General features: G+C 56.2%; 1 protein-coding gene across 3 annotated transcripts in view; it reads left to right on the forward strand.

The window, feature by feature from the left end:
• Positions 1-23,916, forward strand: part of CTDP1 (CTD phosphatase subunit 1) — a 42,840-nt gene extending 18,924 nt beyond the window's left edge. For 2 of the 3 annotated variants that reach the window (XM_033087198.1, XM_033087199.1), the window contains exons 11-13: positions 5,933-6,092; positions 16,298-16,485; positions 23,214-23,916. In XM_033087198.1, coding sequence (XP_032943089.1) covers positions 5,933-6,092; positions 16,298-16,485; positions 23,214-23,349 — 484 coding nt within the window. In that variant the 3' untranslated portion in view covers positions 23,350-23,916. Of the gene's footprint in view, positions 1-5,932; positions 6,093-16,297; positions 16,486-23,213 lie in introns of those variants that run through there. The other variant, XM_033087200.1, reaches the window with a different exon arrangement.
• The last annotated feature ends 2,735 nt before the right edge of the window (positions 23,917-26,651 follow it).

The raw sequence follows: 26,651 nt of genomic DNA on the forward strand, positions 1-26,651 counted from the left end.
GCCTCACGGTGTCTTTGTGATTTTTTTGCCTTGTCCATTCTGGGAAATGTTTAGGTTAGAAAAAGGTTCTGACGGTGGTGGTGCCTGTTTGCATGAAGGGCGACTGTACCCACGTTGGCCGTAGTGTCTCCCGAGGTTCTTACTGAGCTGTACCCCATTCTTCGCCCTCGTTCAATATGTGGGTGCTGGGTGTTTCCCTTTGTGGGCAGCAATTATTGCTGCATCATTTATAGTGTATAGTATTCACTCTAAGACCTCATGCAGGGACTCTGGTCCCGCTCCCCACACAAGAACGCAGGACAGGGTGAGGCCAAAAAACAACATCCACAGAGCAATAGATAGGGGAGTCATACCACTCTAGTCTCGCTGGCGGCTGGGTTGGAGACACAGGGAGCAAACATCCGCCAGCACCCCAACAAGGAGTCTTTCTGCACCTCAGTCTCGGTGGCGGCCGGGCGAGACACAGGAAGTAGGGTCCACACGATGTGCAACCCGCTGTCCGGTTCTCTGCCTGCCAAGCAGCCAACCAACCAGTGTAGTCACGGCAGTTATATTAGTGGCCAGTTGGCCAACCAGTCACAGCGATGGCCATCCGCTGCCCGAGCCAGTACTTTTCCACGTGAGGCTGAGAGCCGGGAAACTGCTCTCTGGGACTCTGTTCCCAGACCTTTCTTGAAATATTTTTCATAGTGGACCCCTTCTGTAGTCTGTCCACCCTCTGTCCACTAAGAGTTCGGTGGTGACCTGTTAGTTCAGGTAAATATTTTTCAGGTGCAGTCTTTTCTTGGAACGTGAGCACAGCAGGTGTCTGGCAGTCGTTCTTGCCAAAGTGGCAGCTAACCAGCTTGCTGGTCGTTGAAGATTCAGCCAGAGCACGTGATGGACTTGACCGTCATGTTTGTGGAGGTGGTACAGTCAGGATAGAAATGCTTCCTCAGTACCTGAGAATGACTTGTCCCGATTACCCTGCAAAAACTTGGCTTTGGTCCGTAGCTGTCAGTGTCCCAGAGCGTTTCGGAGGCCGGTGGCCTCCCACTGGTCCCCGTCCCCGTCCTTGGGCTCCTCATGTGCATCGGCTTCAGTTCTCCAGAATGGGCTGTGCTCACCTGCCCCCAAGTAGAGTGTGGCGTGGGTTCCTTTTCATTGCTGCAATGCTCCTTAAGTGGTGAGGTCGTCGTTTCTGAGTTTCCTCTGTTTGAAAGTAGACCCAGGGAGATATATGTGCAGGGTGCAACTCAACTGTGTGTCTCGAGCCCCTTCTGGGCACCCGGCTCGGCTTTGCCCTGGGACGTGGGGTGCTGCGGTCCTGCCCATCGTGGCCTCATGGGTCCCAGGAGGGATGTTGAAGGTTGGGGGCCAGAGGCGGTTGAGAAGGGGCTTTGCCAGGAGAGCCTTTTGGAGCAGTGCACATGGCGGGGGAGAGGCGAGCAGCTTGGGAACAGTGGGTCCTTCAGGAGATGTCCTCTGACACGTCCTGACTTCTCCTGTACTTTCCCAACAAGAGGGGGTGACCCTCCATGTCGATTGGGCCACTGTTGTGGTGGGCCACCACGGTGGCCGAGCCCCTCAGCAGCCAGCTGTGAGGTGCCGTGTGCTCCCTTGCAGAGTCCCCTGGACCCAATGGGGACTTCACGGCACCAAGAGGGTGGCAGTGCCGAGTGAGGAGGGAGACTAAAGCCCCCGCTGGGTAGACACTGGGCCTTGGCACCAGAACGGGGAGGGGCCCAGGATGAATTGGGGTTTTTTTTGTTGGGTAACAGGAATAATGACAGCCACAGAGGTGAGAGCACTCCAGTTTTTAGGAAGTTGTCCTTGATGGCCTGAACCTTTCAATGTTAATACACGTGACCCTTGAGCAACGGGGGTTACGGATGCTGACCCCAGCCGCACAGTCGAAAATCCATGTATGGCTTGACTGCCCAAAAACTTAAGTTGTCCCTGGGCACCCACCGGGGTGGGTTCCAGGATCCCCCGCAGGTGCCAACATCCAGGTGCTCAAGTCCCCACACCCAGTGGCGAGATCAGTGCACTGTCAGGCCCCCGTCCACGGACTCCCAACCACGGACCAAAACTGGAACATTCACGTCCAGGTGGACCCGCGCGGGTCCAGCCCATGTTCAGGAGTCCACTGTACCTGTCTACATTTGACTCAGTCAGTGCCCGCCTTGTGGTCGGCAGCCCTCCTGAGACCACCCTGACTGAGATGGTCACTGCCGAGATTAACTGGGGTGACATCGTGAGAGTAACGCTGATGCATTACATTTAGCAGTGAAGGGACACGAAGCCAGGCTCCCTTTTCAGTGTTGCATTTCGCACACGTGCCCCATTTCTGTTGGAGGCTACATCCTGCAATGTGTGGTAGTTTGAGTTGGTGGAAGTGTGATGCCATGTCAGGTGTGTGCTGAAGTGAGGCACCCGGTGAAGGCTGTCAGCTGCAGCTCACGGGAAGGGCTGCGCCTCCCGGGACGGCGGTGGGGCCTGAGGGCAGGAGTGCGGGGCAAATAATTACAAGCTGTTGTCACCCCAGGCCTGTAGTTTCTTTGGCAATACAATTCTATGAAAAACCTAGAAGTTCCTGGTCTCTTGGCTTCTAATCAGTTATGATCCAGCCTACACATACGTTAGCTCTTAACTCTGGACTGTTTGATTTTTCATTTGGTGGCCTGTGTGATTCTTAAGTGGTAGCATCTGCTTTTCACACTGTCAGAAGTAAAATCATTTGTTTCCCTTAAGTGTAAAGAACAGAGGCATATTGTCTGAAGTGTTGGGGATGTTTAACAATTAGATACAAAAATGGTGGGGGGTTACTCAGCCTTGCCGAAATACCGGGCAGTCGGCTAGGGATTTCGGAGATAAGCGAGGAGAAGTCATGGATCATCTGAAGACAGGCTTACAGGTGTTAAGTTGAACTTCAGTAAAGTTGAGCTCTTCCTTTTTACTTTTTACTTCCTTTTTACACAACACATTTGTCCTGGAATGTGTCTCATTTATGTGAAGAGCAGTAATCCAGTTTCAGGTGATACTAGAAAGACAGGTATTTCACCTCTGCCTTCTTTTCTAAGGGAAACACGCTAGGCGTTAGTTTCTTATGAGTTGACTTCTGATGACATTTTCTTCTGTTTTGAACTGGGAAGTGTGATTTCCACCAAAATAATAATTTTCTTACGTTATTGCCAGCCCATGTAGACATAGGCTTAACACGGTGTTAACAGAATCCATTAAGTCGTGCGGGTCATATAAACTGGGCAGCAGAACCGGCACGTTACCTAGTCCAGTTCCTCATGTCAGGGGACACCTACGACTTGTTTCCAAAATAACCTTTGTCATAGGCCTCACTTGTAGATCCAGGAAACTGTGTGTTCTCCTTAAATTAACGAATGTCTGTACAGCTTTTTGAGAGTTCTGTTTTTAAAGTTGATGAAATGGCCAATTTTATATAAGAAAAAGGGGATCTGTCTTAACACCACCCACCCCCACCACCACCGTCTCAACAGCACGAGGACTCAGGAAACGGCCCGTGCAGGGGCTGGGGGGTGTTCTCATGGGCCTTTGTGTCTGCGTGGGTTTGGTCACGTTCCTGGTAAAATCAGGGACAGTCGAGCTGTCGTATGGTTTTACCTTTGCGGGCGGGGGGCAGGTGGGGAGTGAGATCCCACGTCTCTCTTCTCTTCACAGCATAGAGGAAGTGGGGTTTCCAGGTGGCCAGCCCTGGGCTGTCTGAGCGAAAAGGACCCAGAGAGTGTCACTGCTGTGCCGTTCATGGCCCCGGGGTCCCAGGCAGGCTGTGTTCTGTCCACCGTCCAGCCCTCTGTGTATCTGTCAGGGTCTCAGGTTCCGCCAGGGGTGGGGGGAGGCATGTCCTCCCCAGAAGCACAGTGAGCACAGGTCCTGCTTATGATGGGAGAAATTAGAAGTGAGACATCTTTAAAATACTCATTCACTCATTTTTAAATGATAGTGAAACGTTATGTGTTAATACAATAACACTTTTTTAATGAAAAATAACTGTCCTAAATCAAAAAGAAACACAGAAGAGTGGCTTGTTTGCACTTTGCGAACCTCTGCGGCTTAGGACAGCGGTCCCACCGCCTGTGGCAGGTGGTCTGCCAGCACGGCGTGGGCTAAGGGGCGACTTGCAGGTGCCCTGAGGGGTCTCGGGAACCCTCGGTTTGGTGACCGATTCACAGGGTCTCGCAAGTCGAAGGGCGTTGTGCCTTTTCCAGCGCTCGTGCCTGTGGAGCCAGCCCAGCTATGGTCACTGGCGCCGGGCCGCAGACCGGGCTCCATGCAGCCTGAGGTCCCAGGGCCTCCTGGGCAGCTTCCGAAGACGGGTGTGCTTGGCCTCACGTCTCGGGTTTTTGTTACAACTAGGAAACCACTCTTCTGATGGGGGAAATATATATTTGTTTTTGCTGCTTTTCCATATTCATTTTCAAACACCCGGTCAGTGGGTGTGAACTGAAACGTGTCCTGTATCCACGCTGGAAAAAGTAAAGTGAGGCACCGGAGCTGTTAGCACTTCAGGGCACTGACCGTTGAACAATGTGGGTGTTAGGGACCCCAACCCCTGTGCAGTTGAACATCCGCATATAACTTGACTGCCCAAAAACTTAAGTTGTCCCTGGGCACTCATGGGGGTGGGTTCCAGGACCCCCCGCAGGTACCCAAATCCGGGTGCTCAAGTCCCCACGTCGAGTGGCGAGATCAGTGCAGCCCCCATGTCTGCGGACTCCCAGCTGCACGTCAGAAACAGAAAGTTCACCTACAGATGGACCCCTGCAGTTCCAACCCGTGTTGTTCAAGGGTCCACTGTAGTCTGACTTGTGAATAAGCGGAGATCAACACTTTTTAGGTAGTCCTTCATGTTTCCAGGTTAAAAAAAACTTCCCTTATTTGGATATATGGTTAACTTAATGTATTTGTTAGTTTTTCATTTTTCATTAGATACATGGTTAGCTTAATACAATTGCTACTTTTTAATTTTGTGGTTAGACTTAATTCCCTCATTTTTCTTCAAAATATGAGTTTATTTTGACATGGTCAGTATCTCAGTGAGGGGACTCGTGGTGGGTGACAGCGGTGGGGCTAGAGGTTTCCTCGCCCGGTTCCCTACCCCACAGAGCAACCAACTCCAGAACAGCCACTCAGAGAAGAGTGTACCAAGCAGCTTGCACGAGTCCTTGTAATTCCGATGGTGGTAACATCTGTGAAAGTGTATGCATGAGATCTGACAGGTTGAGGTGAAACTGTACGCACAGGGATCCTTAAGAAACTGTTTTAAATGGAACTGTAATTAATGTAAATCGACAAATGGGGGGTGAGTGCAGTTGGCTCTAGGGCGCAAGCATCCTGGGTCTTTCCTGGTTGGCTTGTTAGGTTCCTATTTCATAGTTGGACCAAACAGTGGACACAGCTCGGAATGGCCTGCCCCTGTCCTTCGTGGACAGGGGACTAAACTTCCACTCAGGTCAGTCTGTTCCTTAAATTCACCATCACGTTTCTTGTTTTTATAGCCTGGATAGTATAGAAATAGTTCTGTTTTTCTAATCGTGTGGCTTGCTCAACCTGATTTTGAGGATCTGTCACCCTTCCTGCCAGTTTCTAGGAAACTTTTCCTCATCTCTCTTCACATCGCCCTTTGTTCTGAAACGAGCAAAGCCACACGGATGTCTGTGAATGGTGCTGGTTTGTCAACAGCAGTCAGGTGTTGGCTTTGAACAGGAGGAAACCAGCGTGCTCTGCCCCTCAGCCCGGCTCAGCCAGCAGACCCGAGTTAGCTACCAGATGAGCCCAGTGTTTCTGGAATTAAGATCGTCTCTGGTTGTGTGTATGTGTATGTTTGCCTGTTCCAAGAGTCAGGAGTCTGATTCAGGGCTGGAAAGGTGAATTCAAACTGACCTTCCTCATGTGGGACCTGAAATGTTCATTTCAGAGCCGTTCAGCCACATCAGCAGCAGTTTGGTGAAGAGTGGCCAGATAACCCAGATGGAGAGCAGCCTGGTCCTTCTAGAAGAAAGCGACAGCCCAGCATGTCAGAGACACTGCCGCTGTACACTCTGTGTAAGGAGGATTTAGAGAGTATGGACAAAGAGGTGAGCCCCTCGGCCGCAGGGCCGGTGCCCTCAGCGGCACTCGTCCTGGTGGCCAGCCCCACCAGGACCCGTCGCACCAACAGGTCTGAACGTGCTCATGGCGCCTGCGTGTTTGGGACTAGCACTTTCATTTCTATTAAAAGACTGACAACAGTATCAAGCGATGTATCGATGTCGCAACATTTGGCATTAAGTCAGGTTTGTGACTCTCGGCGGGGCCCTCCCCGCCCCTCCCACTCCCTGCCTTACCCCAAGGGTGCCTGACAGCGTCTGGGGTTGTCATTAAACGGGGGTGCTCCTGGCATCACACAGGCGGGGCTCAGGGATGCTGCCAAGCAGCTGCCAGAGCCCAGGACAGCCCCGGCCCTGGCCGTGCAGGGTGGCCGTGCAGGGTGGCCGTGCAGGTGGCCATCCGGTGCCCCCCTGCTCGAGAGTATGGAGTTTAAACACATGATGACAGCGTGGTTTCCCGTGGTCTCACGGCCACACCACTGTCGTAGGCAGCGTATGTGGGGCTTGTTTTCCGGTGCTTGATGGTGGGGATAACGACCGTGGGGCCTGCATCCACTTTGAATTTGATTAAATACAGTGGGTGCTTCCTCAGGACCCAGACTGACTACAGAGAATTGGATAGTCTTGTTGTCTGTCTCCTGGCTCCCCTTTAAAACAACAGAAGTTCCCACCCCAGCCTGCCCTCAGCCCGTGTGCCCTGTGTCCCAGCCCTTACGCCCCCACCTCCTGTCACAGGCCGGGCCCCTTGGTCTGTAGATTGTTAGTACGCTGTCATTCTTGGGTGGCTGCTGATTGAAGGGCTGACGCAGAGAAAGTAAACAGCGGTGCTTAGGCCCTACCAGGCTCCTGGCTGACACGGGAGCTCCTCCCCGTCATCTTAGAGACAGACCACCGGCCGCAGTGCGCACCCATTCGGCACACGGGCCTGCAGAAGGTCACTCGGTTCTCATTGGGAGCGTTGGGAGAGCGCTTAGGAGGAAGGCAGGATTTCAGTTTATTTTCAGCAACAGCAGGAAAGGGTCAATGGCTGGATTCAGTGTAGTCTTACCGGAACCTCAGATTAGCAGGAGACGATAGTTTGTCGTGTGATGGCTGAACCCTGATTTCGGATGAGCCGGATTCCTCTGGTGGCCTGACAGATGCTTAGTTAGTTAGTACACGAGCTCTTTCCATTTCAGGAAAATGTCTTCTCTATGCCCAGACCTGGGTAGGAGGTCCCATCTGGGGGACGCCCCCCGCTCCCCAGAAAGGCCTGGGAGGAAGGACCCCTGGGGCCCTCACTACTTTCCTCCTGGCCGCCATCTGTCCTCCAGATCTGTTGTGGGGTGACTTTGCTGCTGTGACCATTGCAGACGCCCTGTCCAGTTTGTCAGGTAGCGATGACATTTTGGGCTCTTGTTTGTTCCCTATCAGAGAGATTGAAATCCTAATGTCAAATAAGAGTTAAATGTCACTCTCACTCTGAAATCTAATTTTCTTACAGAAATAAAAATTAGCCTTAAAACTTTAGGTACTGCTTTCGGGAACAAGAGGAATGGAAGGCGACAGCCGTCCCGGGCTCCATCCCAGGGAACCTGGGGCCGCTGTGTTACAAATGGGAGACGGTCTGGGGGTGTCGGGAGACTCGGCTTCTGTTTGAGTCTCAGCGAGAACTTACTCGCGTGTGTGTGGGCAGCGGGTGACCCAGGAAGTGGGGTTGTGGTCAGTGTGTGCCGCCTCAGCGGAGCCGACCTGCCCTCCGCTCCTGGGCTCCTGGAGTCTGGGGGGTGTCCACACCTTTTCTCCATGGCATGATGTGTAGTGATGGCCTGGCTGCCATTCCCACAGCTTTATGACATAGGGCAGGGTCCCCATGGAGACGCCCCAAGCAGCTGAGAGAAGAGATGTTCACTCTCCCTTAAAATTGAGTGAAGCACGCTGGCCCTGTGCCCCTGGCTGCTAGAGGCACTGCTTCTGGGCTGGCGGCCTCCTGGCATCACTGAAGGGACACTTGGCTGCTCGTGGTGCAGGGGCAATGAGGGGGGCAGCTGCTGGCTCTCCCGGTCCTCCGGGCCCGCCTCGTTGGAGCCCATCCCTCAGTTGCCCCTGCGAGGGGGAGCACGGCAGGTTTGTCGCCCCTTCCCAATGCCCCAGCCTCAGGCCACTGCACAGCACAGCTCCAGCCTGACCGGAGGAGACACACGTGGCCCTGGGGCGCAGCCTCCACAGCAGCTCGGCACCGCTGTCTGCGTTGTGTCGTGTCGGTGCCGCTGGCCTCGCAGCCCTTGTTCTGCGAGACCTTGAGAGGAAGCGCAGTCTCCTTCCACTTCCTGAGTCCACGAGGAGCTCTGCACTCACGCCAGGAGCGGGTTCAGAAAGGGGGCTGTACAGAGGGAAAGTGCAGAGAGGTCCGCTGTGCTCCCCACTCGCCTGTCACAACACAGCCTCTCCAGGCGGGCTCAGTGCTGCTCGCCACTGGGGGAGCAGAGGAAAGCGTGACACTCGGAGGAAGTGTTGGAATAGGTTCTGGGAGACAAGCCCCAGGTTTCTTGGAAACTGGGACCCATTGTCAGAGAACTGTTGTGTCCGCTGGAGTGTCCGGGGACTCTTGTGTCTGCTGTGTAGAGGTGGTTCTTACCCCTTGGAGGTGACTCAGGATAGAATCCTGAAGGATCCCATCACTGCTTTCCCAGCTTTGTTCTGCTTTCCATAGTACATCCACTGGAGACTTCACTCAGATAGGCTGCTTCGGGCACATTCAGGCTTGATTCATCAGCCAGTGATTATTTAGTCTTTTGCATGAGTTCCTGCAGTGGGTTGTCTGCTAAAAACACGTATTTCAGATATACTTAAGCTGTAGGCATTGTGAAATCTACCCCGGTCACCTGGGCTGGTTTTGTAGTGACTGGCAGTGCTCTTTACTCACTGCAGTGACTGGAAGCTCCCTGGAGATACGATTGTGAAATGTGAGCTCGCTCACCTGAACTGTGTCCCAGGGCCCTGCGCTCACCTGTGCCGTGACTCCAAGCCTGTTGTAGTTGTATTTTAATCCACCAGAGGGGGCTCTTCAGATATGCTGTGACCAGTGTTGACAGGAGATTGGTTTACTGTGTCCTCACCTGCTGGAAAGTGTCAAAACCACATCTGGTGTCTCCAGGGCCAGGGTGTCCTAGCCCAGACACCTCTTCCAGCCCCCCAGCAGCCCGGGTCCCACCATTTCCGTCCCCCCTTTGTTCTGCTGCCAGAGCTCTCTCTTTAAACGCAGCTCACCTGCTCTCACCCAGGCAGCACACCTCACGGGTGACGGTATTGTTCTGGGACTTCCACGGCTCCCCAAGTGCGTGTTTATTAAGATACTTGTCCTTGGGCACCAGGTGGCGTGCCTGCTTTTTAGATCCGCATTGCAAACCCAGGGTGTGAGACGGATCTCTGTTTGCATTTTGCAAAGAATTATAAAAGTATATGCATGTAGTGTGATTACCTGTTTGGTGCAAATGGTCACACTTTGTATATTGTTGTTCGTACAGAAACAGCTTTTTGCCAAGCTTGGGAGTGCCATCAGTGTTTGCAGGGCTCAGACGGCGGTGGTGAGGGCACTGCCCAGCCCACGTGTCACACGCGGTGGCAGCCGTCTGTCCAGCAGCATGGGCTCCTCCTGTCCTGTGAGACTGTGGACTGTCGCATAGTGCCAACACTTTGTTGCATTTGTAAGTGTGTCTGTGAGCATAGAGAGCTCATGCCTCGTTTCCTGTCTGCACATGTTAACAAGTGTCGTTAGTGAAGTGGGGGCGTAGATTTGCTACCTGTTGGGTGAAAGGGCGTTTGGTGCAAGTCAGGAAGTGCCCTGAGGGACCCCGAGAGGTCACAGAACGCGTGCACCGGTGTCTGCCCGTGGACTCACTCTCGCTGTTTTATCAGCACTCCAGGCAGTCTCTCGGAGCCGGGGACCCAGAGGGTGACATCAGCCGGCAGCCGTCACACTGCAGCCTGGGTGCCGGCGTACGCGGGGGTCTTCAGAGCTGCTTTTCCAGCCCTGCTGGTGGATCTGTGGTGCATGGCGGCTGGTTCCGCCTGTCATGATTGTGTTCTGAACACCGCAGCACAGTCCCCACCGGCCCCTAAACGTTGACATGAAGCAGGTTGTCATGCGGGATCTCAGCTCCCGCTCCCTGCGCAAGAATGCAGGACATGGTGAGGCCAAAAAGGAACTCCCACGGAGCCATAGGTAGGGGAGTCATACCACTATGTTCTCCCTGGCGGCTGGGTTGGAGACACAGGAGGCAGGAGCCACACGATCCACAATCTGCCGTCCACTTGTCTCTGCCAAACAACCAACCGCCTGGTGTAGCCACGGCAGTTATATTAGTGGCTAATGGCTAACCGGTAACATCTGATGGCCAAATAGTCACAGCTGATGGCCATCTAATAACCGAGCCAGCACCTTTCCATGGGAGGCCGCGAGCCTGGAAACTTCTCTCTGGGAGTGTCCCCACACAGGTTCTTCTGGCAGCTGCCCAGCAAGCAGCTTTGGGGATGGTGGGAGGCAGATGCCACATGTCCATGCTGGTGAGTGTTTGTGTTCATACCGCGTTTCCCCGAAAATAAGACCAAGTCTTAATATTAAGTTTTGCTCCAAAAGACACATTAGGGCCTATGTTCAGGGGATGTCATCCTGAGAAATCTGCCAGGTTTATTTTCCGGCTGGGTCTTATTTTCAGGGACACGCGGTGGGATGGTTGTTAATGTGGCCCTCACGTTTCCTTCACCCAGTGTCACTCTGAGGGTTAAAGCTGTCTTCCACTCCACCTGTGACTTTTCTGGAGGTGTCCTTTCCCGGGGTGGGTGAGCATACGGGGCTCCTACACACAAGAAAAGCACAGGAAGGAGCCTCAGGGCTTGCTCGAAGGCTGAAAAGCAGGTTTGGGGGCAGGATGTGTGTTGTGGGGGGTGCAGCTGGCGGGGGACCTGCTCAGGGCTGCAGGGCCGGCCCAGGCAGCTGAACGGGGGGGACTTGAGGGGTAGGAGGAACGAACTGCAGGCCGTGCGCCCTCCCCCCCGGCCCTCCCCTCGGGCACACTTACAGTTTGTCCTCAGCGTGTTCCCCGCTCCAAGGGAGCACACCGCGTGGCTGCGGGTGCCTGCCCCGCCCGGGCCCTCTCTGGTCTGTTCGCACGTGTGCACACGTGCTCGTGTGTCCCATGTTGTTCCCAGGGGCTCCCCGCCTCCCACACACCGTGTCTTCTTTTACTGGCTGCTCGTTAGAAATTGATGCCATTTTTGCTCCTTCTCGTTCTCTTTGTTGACCCACCTTGAACTGGCCACAGACTTGAACTTGGTCGTTTGTGTCCTTCTCTGAGGTTGATGAGAAGTGTTTGTTGTAGGACGGTGGGTTACAGGCTCTAAAATCGAAGACGAGTTCCACTTTGGAGTAGCAATTACGAGAAGTAGGAATTAAACATGAAAGGTTTAATTCCATACGAAACATGAGGTTTGCTCTTAGAACCAGATCACGAGGCATCAGCCCTACATACTCAGAGAACCAGTCGCTTCTTTAAGAAGAGACTTGACAAGGGGAAGGACAGCATGCTGTTGTGTGGGGAACAGAAGCAGGGCAGGCTGTGCTGGGCCGTGTGGGGGCCAGCCTCAGAGAGCAGGAGCCGCAGTACGCCGGGGGTCCCCGCATGGGGCCGTGGGGCACTTGGGGAGAGCCAGTGTGGTAGTAGACTTCCTGGCGTTTTTCCCCCTGTGTCTGGGTCTGACCCTTATTTTTGTTTGGGGTGAGTTTCTCTTTCTCTCCCGGCTCATGGAGTGATCCTGCCACGGTGGGCAGGTGCTTGAAACACAGGGTCCGGGGAGCGGAGCCTGAGGGCGAAGAGGGTGAGGGCACCCTGTCATTTATTTCTGCTGTCTGTTTGCCCCAGGGCCACACAGACCTGTACGATAGCTCTGTCTCACCCTTCGTTCTGCGTACTGGCTGGCCCACGCCCCAGGCTCACCATCGAGCACACAGATGTGAAACAGAACCAAAGAAATGAGTCACAGACAATGAGACCTGACCTGCTGTGGAAACCAAGGGCGTGGGACGGACAGAAGGCAGGACAGAACTTTCCATAGTAACCTAACCAGGCTGGTCACACACTAAAGCACAAAAGCCGTGTTCTCCGTTTCTAATGTAATATTCGACACGTCCAGGGCTAATAATCTGAACGTTACTCTGTGGTCAAAAACAGGCAACGGGCAGATTCCCAAGAGAAGAACAGCAGTTGCCCCAGGTCAGCCCAGACATGGGATTGTCAGACAAACCCTGGAGGCAGGGGGCAGCCTTGGCGTGAATGCAGACTGGAGACACACTCAGTTAAGCAAACTCTGAAGGTCACCGGGAGGAGGCCAGTGGGATGGAGATGATGAGGAGACGCACTGACCTTGAAGATGACATCGAAATTGCAGCTCTGTGAGGACAGAGGTGGGGAGACGTGAGCCTCGAGGGCACCGGGTCAGGGTCAGCAGTTCTGCGTTGGTGTCATCGGAGCCCCAGAAGCGGGGACAGAGGTTGGGTAGGAAAAACACTTGGAGAAGTGATGGCTGACGACCTCTCACACCTGGTGAAGGGCGTAACGTGGCTGCGTCCTGCTGCTCCACGCTGGTTGGCCAGTTACAGAATTTCGTGAAACCAGGGTCGCGTGGTCCGCACTGTGTGTCACTCCTTTTGGCTCCTTTGTCCCCTGGGGCCAGAGCAGGCTCTGGGGAAAGTGCCACGGTGGAGAAGGGCCCTGAGGAACATTTCAGATAAGTCAGGAGTGCAAACACAAGGTCATACCCAGTCTTCACGCCACAGTGGGTCTTGTGAGTCTGACCCTGTGTGTCCTGTGCGTGTTTCACGAGCACTCGGTGTTTGCAAAGCTTTACTGTTTGTTTCCTCGCCGACCTTCACCTTGGTTGACCAGGCTCAGTATGCGTGGCCAGAGCCGCCTCACTGTCAGCGTGAGGTCGGCACTTTCCCTGGCAGGGACCGAGCTCTGAGATGGGGCAGGGACACCAGGTGACTTGCCAAGGGACCCTTCTGTTAGCCTGCTTCCGTTTGGGCAGGTGTTCGTGGACCAGCTAATCATGTTGTGAGACTCAGGCGTCTGTGGGTGATTCTCCCCCTCCCCCAAAAAAAGAAAAAAAGCCGAATTCTGTGTCTTAACATGTGTTGTATCTTAGGACGCAGGCGGCCACTCCTTTGTGTAAGTAACTGTCACGAACTTCGAGGCCTTGGGATGATTCACACACTGACCTTTATGAGAAAGTTGGCTAAAGAGGATGCTTTAATATTATGGGTATTTTAATGTGATGATAACAGGAGGGGGACATGTGTCATAACTGACTCCTCATTTTCCAGAGTGCCTGTCCCTGTGGTGCTGCCAGGTCGGCCGGCGGACGAGCAGGGGCCGCAGCCGCAGTTCCGGGAAGGAATTGCTGGGAGCGGACAGCTCCGCTGAGACCCGGCCTCCCAGGCTGTCTTCTGAGGACCAGCGTGGGCCGAGGGCGGGGGCGGGCCTCGTCCCACTGCCACCTCCCAGGCCCACGGCAGCCCTGTGAGCAGGCCTTTGGTGGTGGTGGCATGCTTGCTTTAAAGACTTAGACGGACTTGGGCAGACCGCACAGGCTGCTCAGTCTGCCTCCTGTTCCCTGGTCTGCACGTCTCGAGGGAGGTAACTTCCATGTATCCAGACGCTTCCAGTTTTACTAACTGAGTGCAGCATATTAGAGAGAAGGGCAAGGGTGTTTGTTCTTCTGACCAAGGAGAGAACTACATCTGTGTTGGGTCCAGGTGCCTTTCATAAAGCTGGTGTCGTTGGAGTGCACTAGTCCATTCTGAGGCTGGAGCTTGCAGTTCATGTACTTGGCATCGGGACGGTGGCCTGTGGGAGGAAGCTCCCTACGGCGGCTCGTTCACCTGTGTATGTGCTTATATGCTCTCCCCCCCCCAACGGTTATCCCAGAGTCACCGAGATACAGGCTTTTTCCCTCTCTAATCTCAACCAGTGTTTATCACAATGAACTAATAATGTCTGCGAGGCCGGGAGGGACTCTGCCCACATTTGTCGGATCCCCTCTCCTACAGGTTCCTATAAGTAAGGGAATGGCGGGAAGAGGAAAGTCTGAGAACCGGGGCTACAGTGGGGCCTGGAGTGGGGGTGCGGCACCCGCAGGCCCAGCCCCCCTCCCTGTGGGGTCTGCCCTGTGCTGTCGCCACGTCTTCTCACTGATTCTCTCCGCTGCCTTGTGTCACCGCAGTGTCACCGATTGTCTGTGGGTCTGCACCTTCTAGGGAGACGGTGAGAACATCTCGCAGCATCTGTTGTTTGGGAGACTCGGCACTTAGTAACAGGGGATTTTGTTTTTCTCTTCACACACTTGGTTTTAAGTTTCTCCGTAAGACTTAAAACTATTTGCCTTACGTTTGTGAAGGAGCCCTGGCACACGTACGCGAGTGAAGGGGGCTGAGGGAGGCAGGTGGCGGCACGAGCCCACATGTCACGGTGCAGCCCTGGCTTGAGTGTGGCTGCACAGCTCGTGTCGGCATCTAGCCTGCAGTTGGCAGAGCCGCCCGCGGGCACGGTAGCTGTCTGCTGGATGCCGGGTGCTGGCGGCAGGGCACCCGTTCTGGTTGGGGGCACATTACTAATGAGGGTGAGGGGGGCGCGTCCTGACCTCTGAGCCGCCGAGATTGTGCACTTGGCAGTCACATTTAAAATGCCTGATTTTTAAATTCCTTTTTCCTCTTGCAAAGGCATGATGCAGAGTTACAGGCCGTAAGTATTCCAGACAGGATTTAATAGGGGATTCTAATAGGAGGTTTGCTTATCAAAGTAGAATAAATGGGTTCACTAAATGTGCCAGTGACTTCTCAGAGCTAACCAGCTGCCTTTAGCTGAAGAGTGAGCCGACAACGGTGCGTGGCATTGAAAGTGGTGACCTGAGGATAAAGCCACCACTTGGTGTAGTTACTTGGCGGTCAGAGTGTTTCTCCATTGTGATGTGTGCGCTCAGGCTTTGCTGTCTGTGCCTGCTTGACGCTGGAGGCCCAGAACCTGAAGGAGTTGACATCGGCACGAGCTCCTTCGTGTGCCCGATGGTTTCTGGTCAGAGCTGCTCTGTTCTGGTCGGAACTTCAGTGGTGTCACTGTGTCCTTGCAGCCTGTCACAGCCCCACAGCACTCACAGGGAAGCTTCTAGGCCCACTGCAGGCAGTGGCCCGGGCGCCCAGAGAGCCCCCGGGGCAGGTGGGAAGGACTGCAGGGTCCAGCTGGGCGAGGAGGTCCTGCGCCCTCCCTGGCTGGGGGCTCTGCTGGAGGTGGGTGATTGCGCTGCAAGAAGGCAGGGTTCTCATGAGCTGAGCACACGCCCCAGCCTTCCCCACGTCCAGCAGGTGAAGGGCAGGACCCAGCTGAGACTCTGCTCCTGTCTCGGCACTCTCCCCAGTCACGGAGTTGGAGGCCGGGCTGTGCTGGAGGCGGGCACCATGGCCGAGGGGGCCTCGCTCCTCGTCTCCTGTGCTTGTGCGTGTGCAGTGCAGGGGCCTGGCTCACCCTCCCTGCTCTGCCATCCGAGCCCCCAGCCTCGTCCTCTGGGGCAATGACAGCCCGCTGCCGCGCTGCTCAAGCGGATGGCCTGGCAAAGAGAGCTGAAAGAGTGCCACCCCGCCAGCCTCTGTCCTGTCCCTCCCGCTGTCCTGCTGGCCGCCTCCCCACGACTGTGCTCCCGGCGCCCTGACTGGGCAGGTCCCTAAATGGTCAGGCCTAAGGTTTTCAGGGAAAACAAGCACAGGCGCCCTCTCGTGGGCACCCCTCCCAGACTCGGGGTGACTCAGTGGCCTGGCGCATTCTACAACAATGCCCCGCCATTCACTGTAAAGCGTGCTCCCCGCGAGAGCTGAATCCCCGTTAGGGGTTGTCCCCTCGGAGGATGGGATGGCCAGGGTGCCTCTCCCTCCAGTGACCCACCCGCGAGCCTCAGCGCTGTTGTCGGTTGGTCCAGCTGCAGTCCCGTGTTGGACGTGAAGCGGGTTGAATGCACATCCCCGCGGAAGCTGTGCTGGAATGTGTATGTGCTCACGGGAGTGGCGTCTGTGCATCACTCATGTTGGCGATGTTTTCACCCCCCAGGAGGGGCCAGGCCTGGACGCTTAGAGAGCTGATGTGTGAGTCCTGACTCTTGCCCTTTCTCAGGTGGATGACATCCTAGGAGAAGGCAGTGACGACAGCGACAGCGAAAAGAAGAAGCCGGAAGAGCAGGAGGAGGAGCGGGACAAGGGGCCTCGGCCCAGGGAGCCCAGGACCCCCAGGGCCCAGAGGGAGCACACGCTTGACTTGAAGCCACCCAGTGAAAGGAGCACGTTGGATGGCCGGGGCCCCAGGTGAGGGGTGCAAGGGCCTGGGGGAGGGGGAGCGGCGTGAGGGTGGGCAGATGAGTGCCCTGGAGTGGCGGGCAGCTTCCGTCCTCAGTTCTCAGATGTCGGGCTCGCTCACACCCCCAGCCCTGTCTCCACACGGCTCACAGCACACCGTGCTGCTGGATCGTTGGCAGCAGCAGTGGCAGCCAGGAGAGACCCGAAGACGTCTGTGTGGGCCGTGCTCAGGGCACAGCTCACTCTTTTCTGCTTTCTGAGACATTGAAATCACATGAGAGTCTTCCGACTTGAACATTTTCAGAATATTATCTTCATGGTGGCAGGTTTTTATCACGATTTGTACGAGTTCACATGTTTTATCCTTCACAGGTGCTGTGTGTGTGTGTGGTGAGTGGTGACGTGTTTACACGTGTGACCCAAACAGTCCCCCAGGCTGTGCGGTGAGCTCCCCGTCTCAGTCCGGGCCTGTCTGGGGGGGCTCCTGGCTCCCGTGTGTCAACAGTGGGCACAGGCATGTGTGGGAGGTCCTGAGCTAAGGCCTGCTCGACCTGGCTGACTCCTCGTGCTTCCACGGCAGCCCCACGGTGACACGTGTTCCCCCAGAACCGGGTCCGAATGCGTTTGGGGCTCTGTGTGCGCTGAGTGCCTCCATGGCCCGTCTGGTCTGACTTGAGCTGGGGGTGAGCAAACAAGAGTGTGGCTTACTCTTCCTCTGACAAAACAGGGTTGGGCCTGAAATTCCAACAACAAATGCAGACATAGATAGCCCCTGTTCCATGTGCAAGAATTTCTCAGAGAAAAGAAGTTGGTTTGCCGCTGTGCAGGAAACACGCAGTCTCAGGGGCAGCCACTGTGTCAAGCTGTTATGAAGCAGAGCCTGCCAGCCTCAGGGGAACACTCACTGTCAGGACGCAACTTGGACTCGGTGTTGGGTGGTGACAGGCCACACAATCGCTCTGCTCGCCATGTTTTGGTCTCGGAGGGAGCCAAGGAGCGGGTGCCTCTCAGGCGTGACCCCGCGGCTCTGGGCCCCCAACATGAGGTGCCTGCTCACTGGTTTTTAGCATGCTCTGGTTAAGCGTTTCTTAATCTCGAAGCGTTTTCTCATCAAACAAAAAGAAACTCGAAGCGTTTTTCAAAGACTCAGAAAGGACTGGCTGGACCCACAGCGTCCGTCCTCTCCTGCAGGCAGCGGTGGGAGTGGGGCTCGGACTGAGCAGAGCCCGGGGGCCGGCGTCCTCTGTTTCTGTTCTACGAGAGTTTCTGCACACAAATGAAACAAGTCAGGACTGTGCTCGGATGGCACCTCTGCTTGGATGAGGTCGGGGTGGAGGCAGCAGCATCTGGGTTCAGTCCCGTGTTGCTTGGCTGCCCTGCGTGTCTGTTGTCAGCCCAGCCCCAGCGGAGACATTTCCCCAGCCTCTTCCCCCATCATGGGGGCCGTTCTCTAAGTGCCAGTGTGGCAGCCAGACACGTCCATGGGCTGCGCTGGGCTCCTGAGCCTCAGAGCCCGGGGTGGGGGTGGGGGTGGGGACGGGGACGGACATTGGAAAGAGCCCCCGTCCTTCCTATGTCGTCCTCATCCTGCAGCCACCGTTTATTGGTCTGAGAATCTGAGGGGTCACTGGAGCGTCCTCGGCCCTCCACCCTCTCAGAGCTCCCTTTTGCTGGTCACCATGAGCAGCTTTCCCCGCCTTTCTATGCCACTGACCTCTGACCTGGGCTCCACATGGGCTGGCCAGTGCGCAAACCACACGGGTTTGGCCAGTGCGCTTTTCTGGTGACAGTCCATTCTGTAGAACCAGAAGTGTGGATTTTTAAAAATTTTAACCAATAACAATTTTATTAGAAATTAAGTGAAACATGCTTTGGGTTCTGTTTTGTGCTTGTGGCTCATTTCAGTCCGTGTTGGTTTTTCCCTGGGGGTGACACACGTGTCCATGGGCAGCACATCTTGCCGATCCAGGCCACACTGGCCACGTCGTCCTGAGGAATCTGAGTGTCGCTGCACTTGACGGCGAGTTTTCGTGGCTGGGGGGAAAGGGTCCTTTTTCTTCTCTGCCAAGAACGAACTTGTTCTTTCAGATCAGCCACAGTAAACGCCGCTCCTGTCTGTGTGCAATGTGCAGGCGACCACGTGAGAGAGCTGCCTGTGTGGAAAGTGTGGACACACCACCGTAGCCCCACACGCAGCAGCCTGAGGGCACCTGCTGGGTCCCCGGAGCGCCGGCTGCAGACGCGACCTTGACGTGACAGTCAGTGGGCAAGTGAAAACAGCGGTGTCTCGTTGCCTGCCGAGGCTGTGACGTAGAGGTCAGAGGGAGGGAGTGACAGTTCTCCATTGTATGTGGACGCTCGTGGCACCAGGGTTCCTCACCGATGACTGTGCTCTGAGAGCAGGACAGTTACAGCCGTGGCCATTCCCATCCACAAGGAGACCGCTCCCGTAAACGGGGACCAGGCCGCTTCTAGAGGCTGAGGTGCTCACACGTGGGTCATGCACAGAGCACGTTTCAGTGAGGGGTGACAGCCGGGCCAGACACGGGGGACAGTGTCATTTCTAAAGTGGACGAAACGTAAAACTCCGTGTAGTGTGTTACCTGGGAAAGCCACGGCTCCTCGCGCAGTATGGCATTAGGGGGCTTCTGGGATGCCTCTGCTGTCACCCAGCTCACACTTCACTGTGACAGCGGGAAGGTGGACGTTGAACGTGTCCCCTGGGCACTGGCAGCGCTGTGACTGAGGGACCGCACCCAGGAGGGTAAGTCCCCTCTGCTCCCACACGAGGGGTGTGCTTGCGGCCTGACCTGCTGCTTTTCTTTCATGCTCTGGTGGCTGTCCGTCATTTTTGTGTGTACAGTTTATTCAGCCTGCTTCTAATTTGTTTCCAGTCTCCTGCTGTCACAAACAGTGCTGCGATGGGTGTCCCTGTGCACCGATCATTTGCTTGTGTGACTTGATCAAATAAATTCCTAAATGCAGGATGCCAGGTCAGAGGTGGTGGCACCTGTAACCTGACAGCTGTGCTCCCATCAGAACGGGTGACAGGGCTCATATTCCACACCTTCCACAGCACATGACAAAGGTGGTGTCATTGTTTTCATGTGGGGACAGCGACTTTACCAAAACAGTCCAGCGAGTCACTAAACAGCAACGGTTGACAAGCCCCAGGGAGCAGGGAGACCAGGACCAGAGTTGGTACATCATAGGAACTAAAATGTCCAGCTTCCAGCGAAAAAGAAATTGTGAGACGTGCAAAGAGACAAAAGAGTGTGACCCACACACGGGGGAAAGCCGACGAGCAAAGCTGCCTGTAACGGCGAGCAGGTGACAGGGTTCACCGCAGGACTGCAGAGGAGGAAGTGCGTGGGCAAGGCCTCTTCGGGGAGACAGTACCAAACGAATCCTGGATAGAAAGGCATAACGACTAAATGAAAACTTCACCAAGGGCCCAGAAGGAGATTGGAACCAGCAGGAGAATTAGCAAGCTTGGAGCTAGAGGAGCAGCGGTCATGTGGTAAGAATGGAGAGGAAGGCAGTGTCAGCTGTGGTCACCATTAGACCCCAGCGCGTGGCAGGGGTGCCGAGGACAGCAGAGAGGAAGGGGGCAGGGAAAGGTGGTGGCTGGAAACCTCCCAAATCTGAGGGGAAAATCTAACACATCCCAGAAGCTCAGCAAATTCCGAGTAAGCTCACATTCCCGGCAGAAGTGTGGGGAGCCAAAGACCAGGAGAAAACGCTGTGGGTTTCCAGAGGGACCTGCAGGATGAACAGGCTTCTCACCGGCAGCGGGGGCATGTTCAAGGACACCGTCAAACGAGAGTCCTGCAAAGCTGCCAAAGTGACATACCGGCTAAGAACTGAGGGTTTGCTGCAGCCGGCACGCCTCACAGGAAATGCTAAAGGAAGCTCTTCCACAGACATCAGAATCCACGCCAAGAACACGGCCCCGGTGTGGGGGTGCACACGCGTGATTAGCCGACGGTGTGATTGCATGTTTTTCTCCACTCGTCAGTTACTGGATTCAAAAGCAGGTGTGTACGGTTACACGTACATAGTGGTGTTGGGCCTAGAGCATGCGGGAAGGAACTGTGACGGAGGACGCAGAGGACCAGGTGTGGGGAAGGCTGACGTGATGAGCCGAGTCCTCCTTTCCTCCCTCACTTATAAAGGAACAGTTGTGACCTGGGACACAGACACACACAGTCTGCGGAAGAGTCACAACACAGAAAAGCGGGAGGGGCCAGAGCTGTGGCAGTGACATCTCTGCCTGCGGTCAGCTGGTGACGTGCCGTCTGTGTGGCCGTGCACCATGGACGTGATGGAACAGCGTCCCGTCAGGGTTCACTGAACGCATGGGAAAGCGGGAAAAGGGCGGAGGGGCAGCTCCGCGAGGGCCAAGAAACAGTGAAATGCTAAGAAATCAGGGCAGCCGCTGTCAGACTGCTTAGACGTGAGCCAACTGCCGCCTGCAAGAGACACACGTTCAGTGCAGATACACGGACACGCAGACAGCGCCCCAGGCCGGCAGGGCACTTCGGCTGACAGCAGACAGAGAGGACTGGGAAACAAAGAGTCACGAGAGGAGCAGTGGAGGTGCAACAGTATGAACAGTGCACTTGAGGAAAACGCCGCCGAAATCCATGGAGCAGAACTGGGCAGACCGGAAGGGACCAGCCACCGTTGGCCGTCGCGTGTGGCAGGACCGGCAGGGACGTGGAGGATGTGAGCAGCACCACAGGCAGCTCGACCCCGACGACTCACAGACCGGCCCTCCAGTCCCCAGGGAGGCGCAGCAGTGGCTGAAGCCGTCCTGGAAGCGGCAGGTCAGGACGGCAGTGGTGCAGTGGACCCGAGAGCCCAGGAGCCCACACGTGCACGGTCAGCTGGTGTCTGGCGGGCGCCGACTTCCTGGGAAGAGCCGAGCACGCCGAGCGGTCAGGACCTGCAGCAGCGGACACATTGCCCAGGAGCAGCCGCCCGTGGGGTCTTCCCTTGGCCACCAGACGCACGGATGTGTGTCCCTCTGTGGTCACTTCCCTGAGAAATCTCTGCTCAGAAGCCCCTTTACACCAGTTTTTATTGGGACGTTAAATTCTGCATTCGTCACTTCAGAAGTATCATAATTGAGCATTCTTTAAACCTTAATTTCAGATGTTAGTAGCAGAAAGCTCCCTTTTCACATCAGTTTGGAGCCCAACTCCGCAGTTTTCTGTAACAAAACTCAGACTGTTTCTTTAGTAGGAAATACTATTTACTCCCATTACCGTGAAATGCTCTGTTCTGAGTCCCCACCTGCAGGTGACGCACGGGGGGCTCAGAGGGGACCTGCTGTGACCAGGACGCGCTGGGGCTCAGGTGTGAAGGGAACACTCGGCAGCTCTCGTCTCACAAATGAGTTACGTGGTTTTCCTAAGAGCAGCATTCACGTCTCAGATTCTTGGTGTGCTGTAGTGTGTGCATGTGTGTTACATGTATGTGCTGTGTCTGCTCATGTGTGTGATTTATACACATTACATGCATCACGTCACGTGTATGCGTTGTTACACGTGCAGCACTCACGTCTCGCGTGTGCCGTCTACGCCTGGTTCTGTGTAATACACGTCCCAGGTAGTGGCCACCGTCACCACACATGTGAGGCCGACACTACCCAGCTCCTCCGTGTCGGGAAGGTCAGGACGGGTTCGGTCGGGCACCATTTCTAGCGTGTGGCTGAGTCCCCTCGGCGCATGGGACACCTGGCAGCCTGTGAGGGCCTTGGAGGGAGCTGGGAGCCGGTCACGAGCTAGTCGGACTTGCTGCTTCAGCGGTTTCATGGGCTCGTTCTGGTCAAAGCTGCTGTGTCACCAGTGGGGCCGAGCCGTCTGCAGTGGCTCATAGCATAGGGTGACCACTGTGCTGGCTACGTAACGTGCTGCCCTGGACTTCGTGCTTCATGGAGTCATTAGTTGTGACGACTGTCTGAGCGAGTGGCCACTGCGAGTCCGTGGGACAGCACCAGGGCTGAGACCGTGACCATGAGCGTAGCGCTGACCCCGGCAGACGGCCTGTGTCACGGGCTCCACACGGCCGCCTCACACTCGCTGGTCCTTCATGCTGCGTCCGCGGCTGTGCTGGAAGGATGGTGTTTGTATGGGCTCTTAGGTGGAAGAGTCATCGTGGGAGCTGTGACCCTGCACGACAGCTGTCTGCCGTGTGTGGACAGGAGGCCATCCTCAGTGGGCAGTACAAGAGCGGGTCTGGGCCTGGACAGGTGTGTTCCCTCCTAGCCCATTGCCGGCCTCTCGTCTAGCTGACAGGTGACGTTCACCTTCTGTGTGGGCAGCCTCGAGCCCTTGGGCCGTGCAGGTCCTGGCCTGTCTCCGGGAGGCCGGGCCAGCTCTAGCCAAGGCCTGGGTGCTCAGTGACCCCGGGGCCTCCTGCTCCTCTGCCCTCCTCCTCTTTCTTGTCCCCTGGTGACAGGTGTTGTCCTGTCTGTCCACTGCAGGTCCTTTGTTGTGGTTTCATGATTTCCTGTTGCATCACCGACTGCCAGTGTTGTTTTCTCCAGTAGCATTGCTGGACTTCTGTCGTCCCCACATCTCGGTGCTTTGAAATGCAGAGCCTGGCAGTGAAGGAAGCGAAGGGAGCTTGTGTGTCCTGGTCCCAGATCAGGTGGCCCCATGTGTGTCCTCGACCATGGAAGCCCCGTTGCGAGTGGCTGAATGACATGCGTGTGTGTGCTTGTCTTCCAGAGGCCACAAGAGAAAGCTGAACGAGGAGGACGCTGCCAGCGAGTCCAGCAGGGGCTCCAGCTGTGAGGACGAGGGGAGCAGCTCAGAGGCGGACGAGATGGCCGCGGCGCTCGAGGCGGAGCTCGACCTCATGTGACGTGCACGGCACCACCACCCTTCCGTGCCGGCCCACGATGGGTTTTCTTTTCTCCAGAAGGACGTGTATATTTGCAGAGCTCCACATACAGAAACATTATTTTGCAGAAGTAGGTGTTTTTAGAAGTTTTACACGGGAAAGATGGGCAAGCGGTGCGCCCTGCCCAAGACCCGCAGAGCCGGCAGAGCACGGCTGGGGCCGGGCGCTCGGCCGTGGGGTGTGGGGCACCCTCTGGTGGCCCATCACAGCGCGGGGTGCAGGTTGAGCTCCTGGCGCCGCGCAGAGCCCTGTAGGGATGGCCGGGCATCTTGTGCTCGCTCAGAGCCGAGGCCGCCGGGATGCGAGAGCGTCTCCAGGTGAGCCAGGGCACTGTGTGGGCGGGCCCGCGAGCCCTGCTGTCCTCAGGTCCCTGGAGCTCTGCTGCTGACCAGGTTCCAGCACAGGGTCCACTCCACACAGCCTGGCCGTCTGCTCCGTAGACAGAGCTGATGTAAAGTTTTGTATATCTGTTTCGTATTTGACCCACCAACAGCTTTTTCTTTCATTTAATAAAAATCCTTTTTGTAAGCTCTTCTGTCTGGTGCATCCTTCCTGGGGGACCCTGTTTACGCCCTGAGCTCTCGCATGTACTGGGCGAGCCCCACAAGCCATCTCTGTCACAGAGATTGTGGAGCAGGGAACTCCAAGTGCCGGAAGGTTCCAGGTGAGCTGCCCGGCCTCAGGGGCTTAAGTAGGGAGGTAGGTGCCTGCCTCGTGCTCCTCAGCGGTCCCGTGGCTGTCGCTCTGGTCGCTACAGCGCTAGGAATGCAGAACCTCATTGTTGTTTCTAATTGTTGAATTTGTGAGAACCAGCTCTAGGGACCTGCGGGCGCAGGACTGGGCCGACCGTCGACACTCCTCACTGGCACGTTGCAGAATAGGGTTCGTCACATGCAGCACAAGACCAGCGTGAGGTTGGTCTCACGCTGTCCCATTGTCCACATCCCGTTGTCCCAAGACCTCTGGTCTGGTGGCAGGGAACCTCTTCCTCCATGATACCTGCTGGGCTTCGAGCCTGGTGGAGGAACCCAGCAGCCAGAGCGTGCCCGGCAGGGTGTCGGTCCCCGGGGCAACCAGCAGGCCACGCTCCGCTGGGGCAGCAGCCAAAGGCCGCGTCTCCAAGCAGCGTGGGCTGCTCTCCTGCCCAGTGGCATTTGTCACTGCACATTGTGCCCCCTGGGACAGGAGAGGAACTCGCCTTGACTGGTACGACTGAAGCCTCCCAGAGTGTCGTCGTTCAGGGAACTCCTCTGACTTGAGGGAGGGCGGTGGCAGGCCTGGCGGTCCCAGTGCCATTCTGCATGGCCAGCTGTGGGGTTCCTTGTGGCAGGTCCCAGGCGCCTGGCCAGCCCCAAGCTCTCCTTGTCCCCGCCCTTCTGGGCCTCTCCCTGGAGAAGCTCCTTCCTGGGAGGGGCTCAGGCAAACCCACTGGCACATGGGGTGAGGGTGCAAGCTGCTGCTTTCAGGTGATTTTAGGAACTGCACGCGTCTAGTGAGCCCAGCTCCAGGAGTTGCGATTCTGCCGCAAAGAAATTCACGCTCCTCCGGGAGTTTTTGCATTGGTGATGCCTGTGCCCAACCTGCTGGAGAAGTCAGTTTTGTTTTCAGTTTGTGTTTGGCGAGTTAAACCTCAGGGTCACCAGCGAATGATGCAGGCAGTGCGCCCGACGGCGGCCGGTCCAGGCACTGAGCCTCGCTCGTCACAGGTCCTCCCACCTGTCACTCGGTTCCCCTGGGAGTAGGTTTTCCAGTCACTGGAGGAAAGGGGACGCGACCCCGCCATGCTGGGCAGACTGGCTGCTTTCAGCATTAACTCTGGGTGCCCCAGAGAGCATCGACCATGCGCGTGCCACCAGAGGCGACACCGCGGCAAGGTGGGGAAGGAGGAGGTTCAGGTCCCAGTTCAGGCACTTCTCAGCGCGTTCCTCACCCCTGATGCCTAAGTTCCCTGGTCCGCAAAGTGGACACAGTAACGGTCGTCTAAGGATTAAAACGTGAAACGAGGCCGTGTGCGAAGCAGGTTGCTCGGGAGCAACACTGACCCAGCCGCGGCCCCGTTCTGTGCGTCCCACTTCTCACAAAACGAGGCAGACGTGAGGTGGTAACGGTTCACACCGTCAGGCACTGTCGCTGTCACTGTCAGCACTGGAACGACTGTGGCATTGGGTCGGCCATCAGGCTCCACCCGCACATGCGCACACACCTCTGCACACTCACGCACACGCGTGTGCACACAGGCACACACGGGGAGCACCCCAGCACATGTACCCACAGCACCACTCTGGAATTGATAGGTTCCTGACTCAGAATTTCCCGAGGCCCCTGACCTCTATCTGAGCCCCGGCTCAGCCGGGTGGAATGATCCGCGTGGAAACGAGAGCTTCTGAGGGTCTGGCCTTTGATTCTGAGTGGGCCCAGCAGCGTGGCTGACATGACACGTTCTCTCAGGTGGGGCAAGGTTCTAAGGTGACGTGTCCCTTCGGGGGTTGAATGTGTTCCAGAACACTTTCAGGACAACTGCCTCCTGACTCCCATCTACCCGGAGATGACGGTGCTCCAGAAACGTCAGTCAGACTTGAGATAGGAGAACTCAGAAAGGGGACGTCCTGGCCTCTTGCTTGTGTTGTGGGGAAGGCCACCTGGGAATCGAGGTCAGGACCCACCCACCTCATGCCATGGATGAGGTGCCTCGGGAAGCCCGTGTCCTGGTGGTCACCTGATGTGCCCTGTCAGCCCTGCAGAGGGTGCGGGCACCCCCAGAAGTCTGAGCATGGCGGGTGAGGGTATGTGCCAGGGTATGTGCCACCCAGGGCATGTCAGGACTCTCCTTGGCCTGGCAGACCCGCTGCGCCGCTTCTGTATGATGGTCTCAATTCCAAACGATACGCCCAGTTCACCTCACACTCAGCGTTGGGCCAGGCGCTGGGTCCTGGGCAGACACATCCCCACCCAGCATACAGGCCAGTGGAGAGACGCTCGGAGGTGGGTCCTGTCCAGTCGCATTTCTTTGGCCTGCTGCCCAGCTCTGCCCACAAGCATCATTGCTAAGAAGGGAAATGGAGACTCGAGGCCAGCTGGTGCTGTCCTCTGGGGGGTAAGGGGACAGCAAGTGGCCTCCTGGAGGCTCTGCCCAGCTGGGCCTGGCCCTGCAGAAAGCCACGGGGTAGCACAGTGCCCAGCAGTTCCCCTCGTAAGAGAGGCAGGCAATGGCAGCAGCCAGAGGAGAGTGCCTTCCTCCATGGGCCCCTCCCAGGCGATGCCAG

The sequence above is a fragment of the Rhinolophus ferrumequinum genome, chromosome 19, assembly GCF_004115265.2.
Source record: "Rhinolophus ferrumequinum isolate MPI-CBG mRhiFer1 chromosome 19, mRhiFer1_v1.p, whole genome shotgun sequence".
NCBI classification, from domain to species: Eukaryota; Metazoa; Chordata; class Mammalia; order Chiroptera; family Rhinolophidae; genus Rhinolophus; species Rhinolophus ferrumequinum.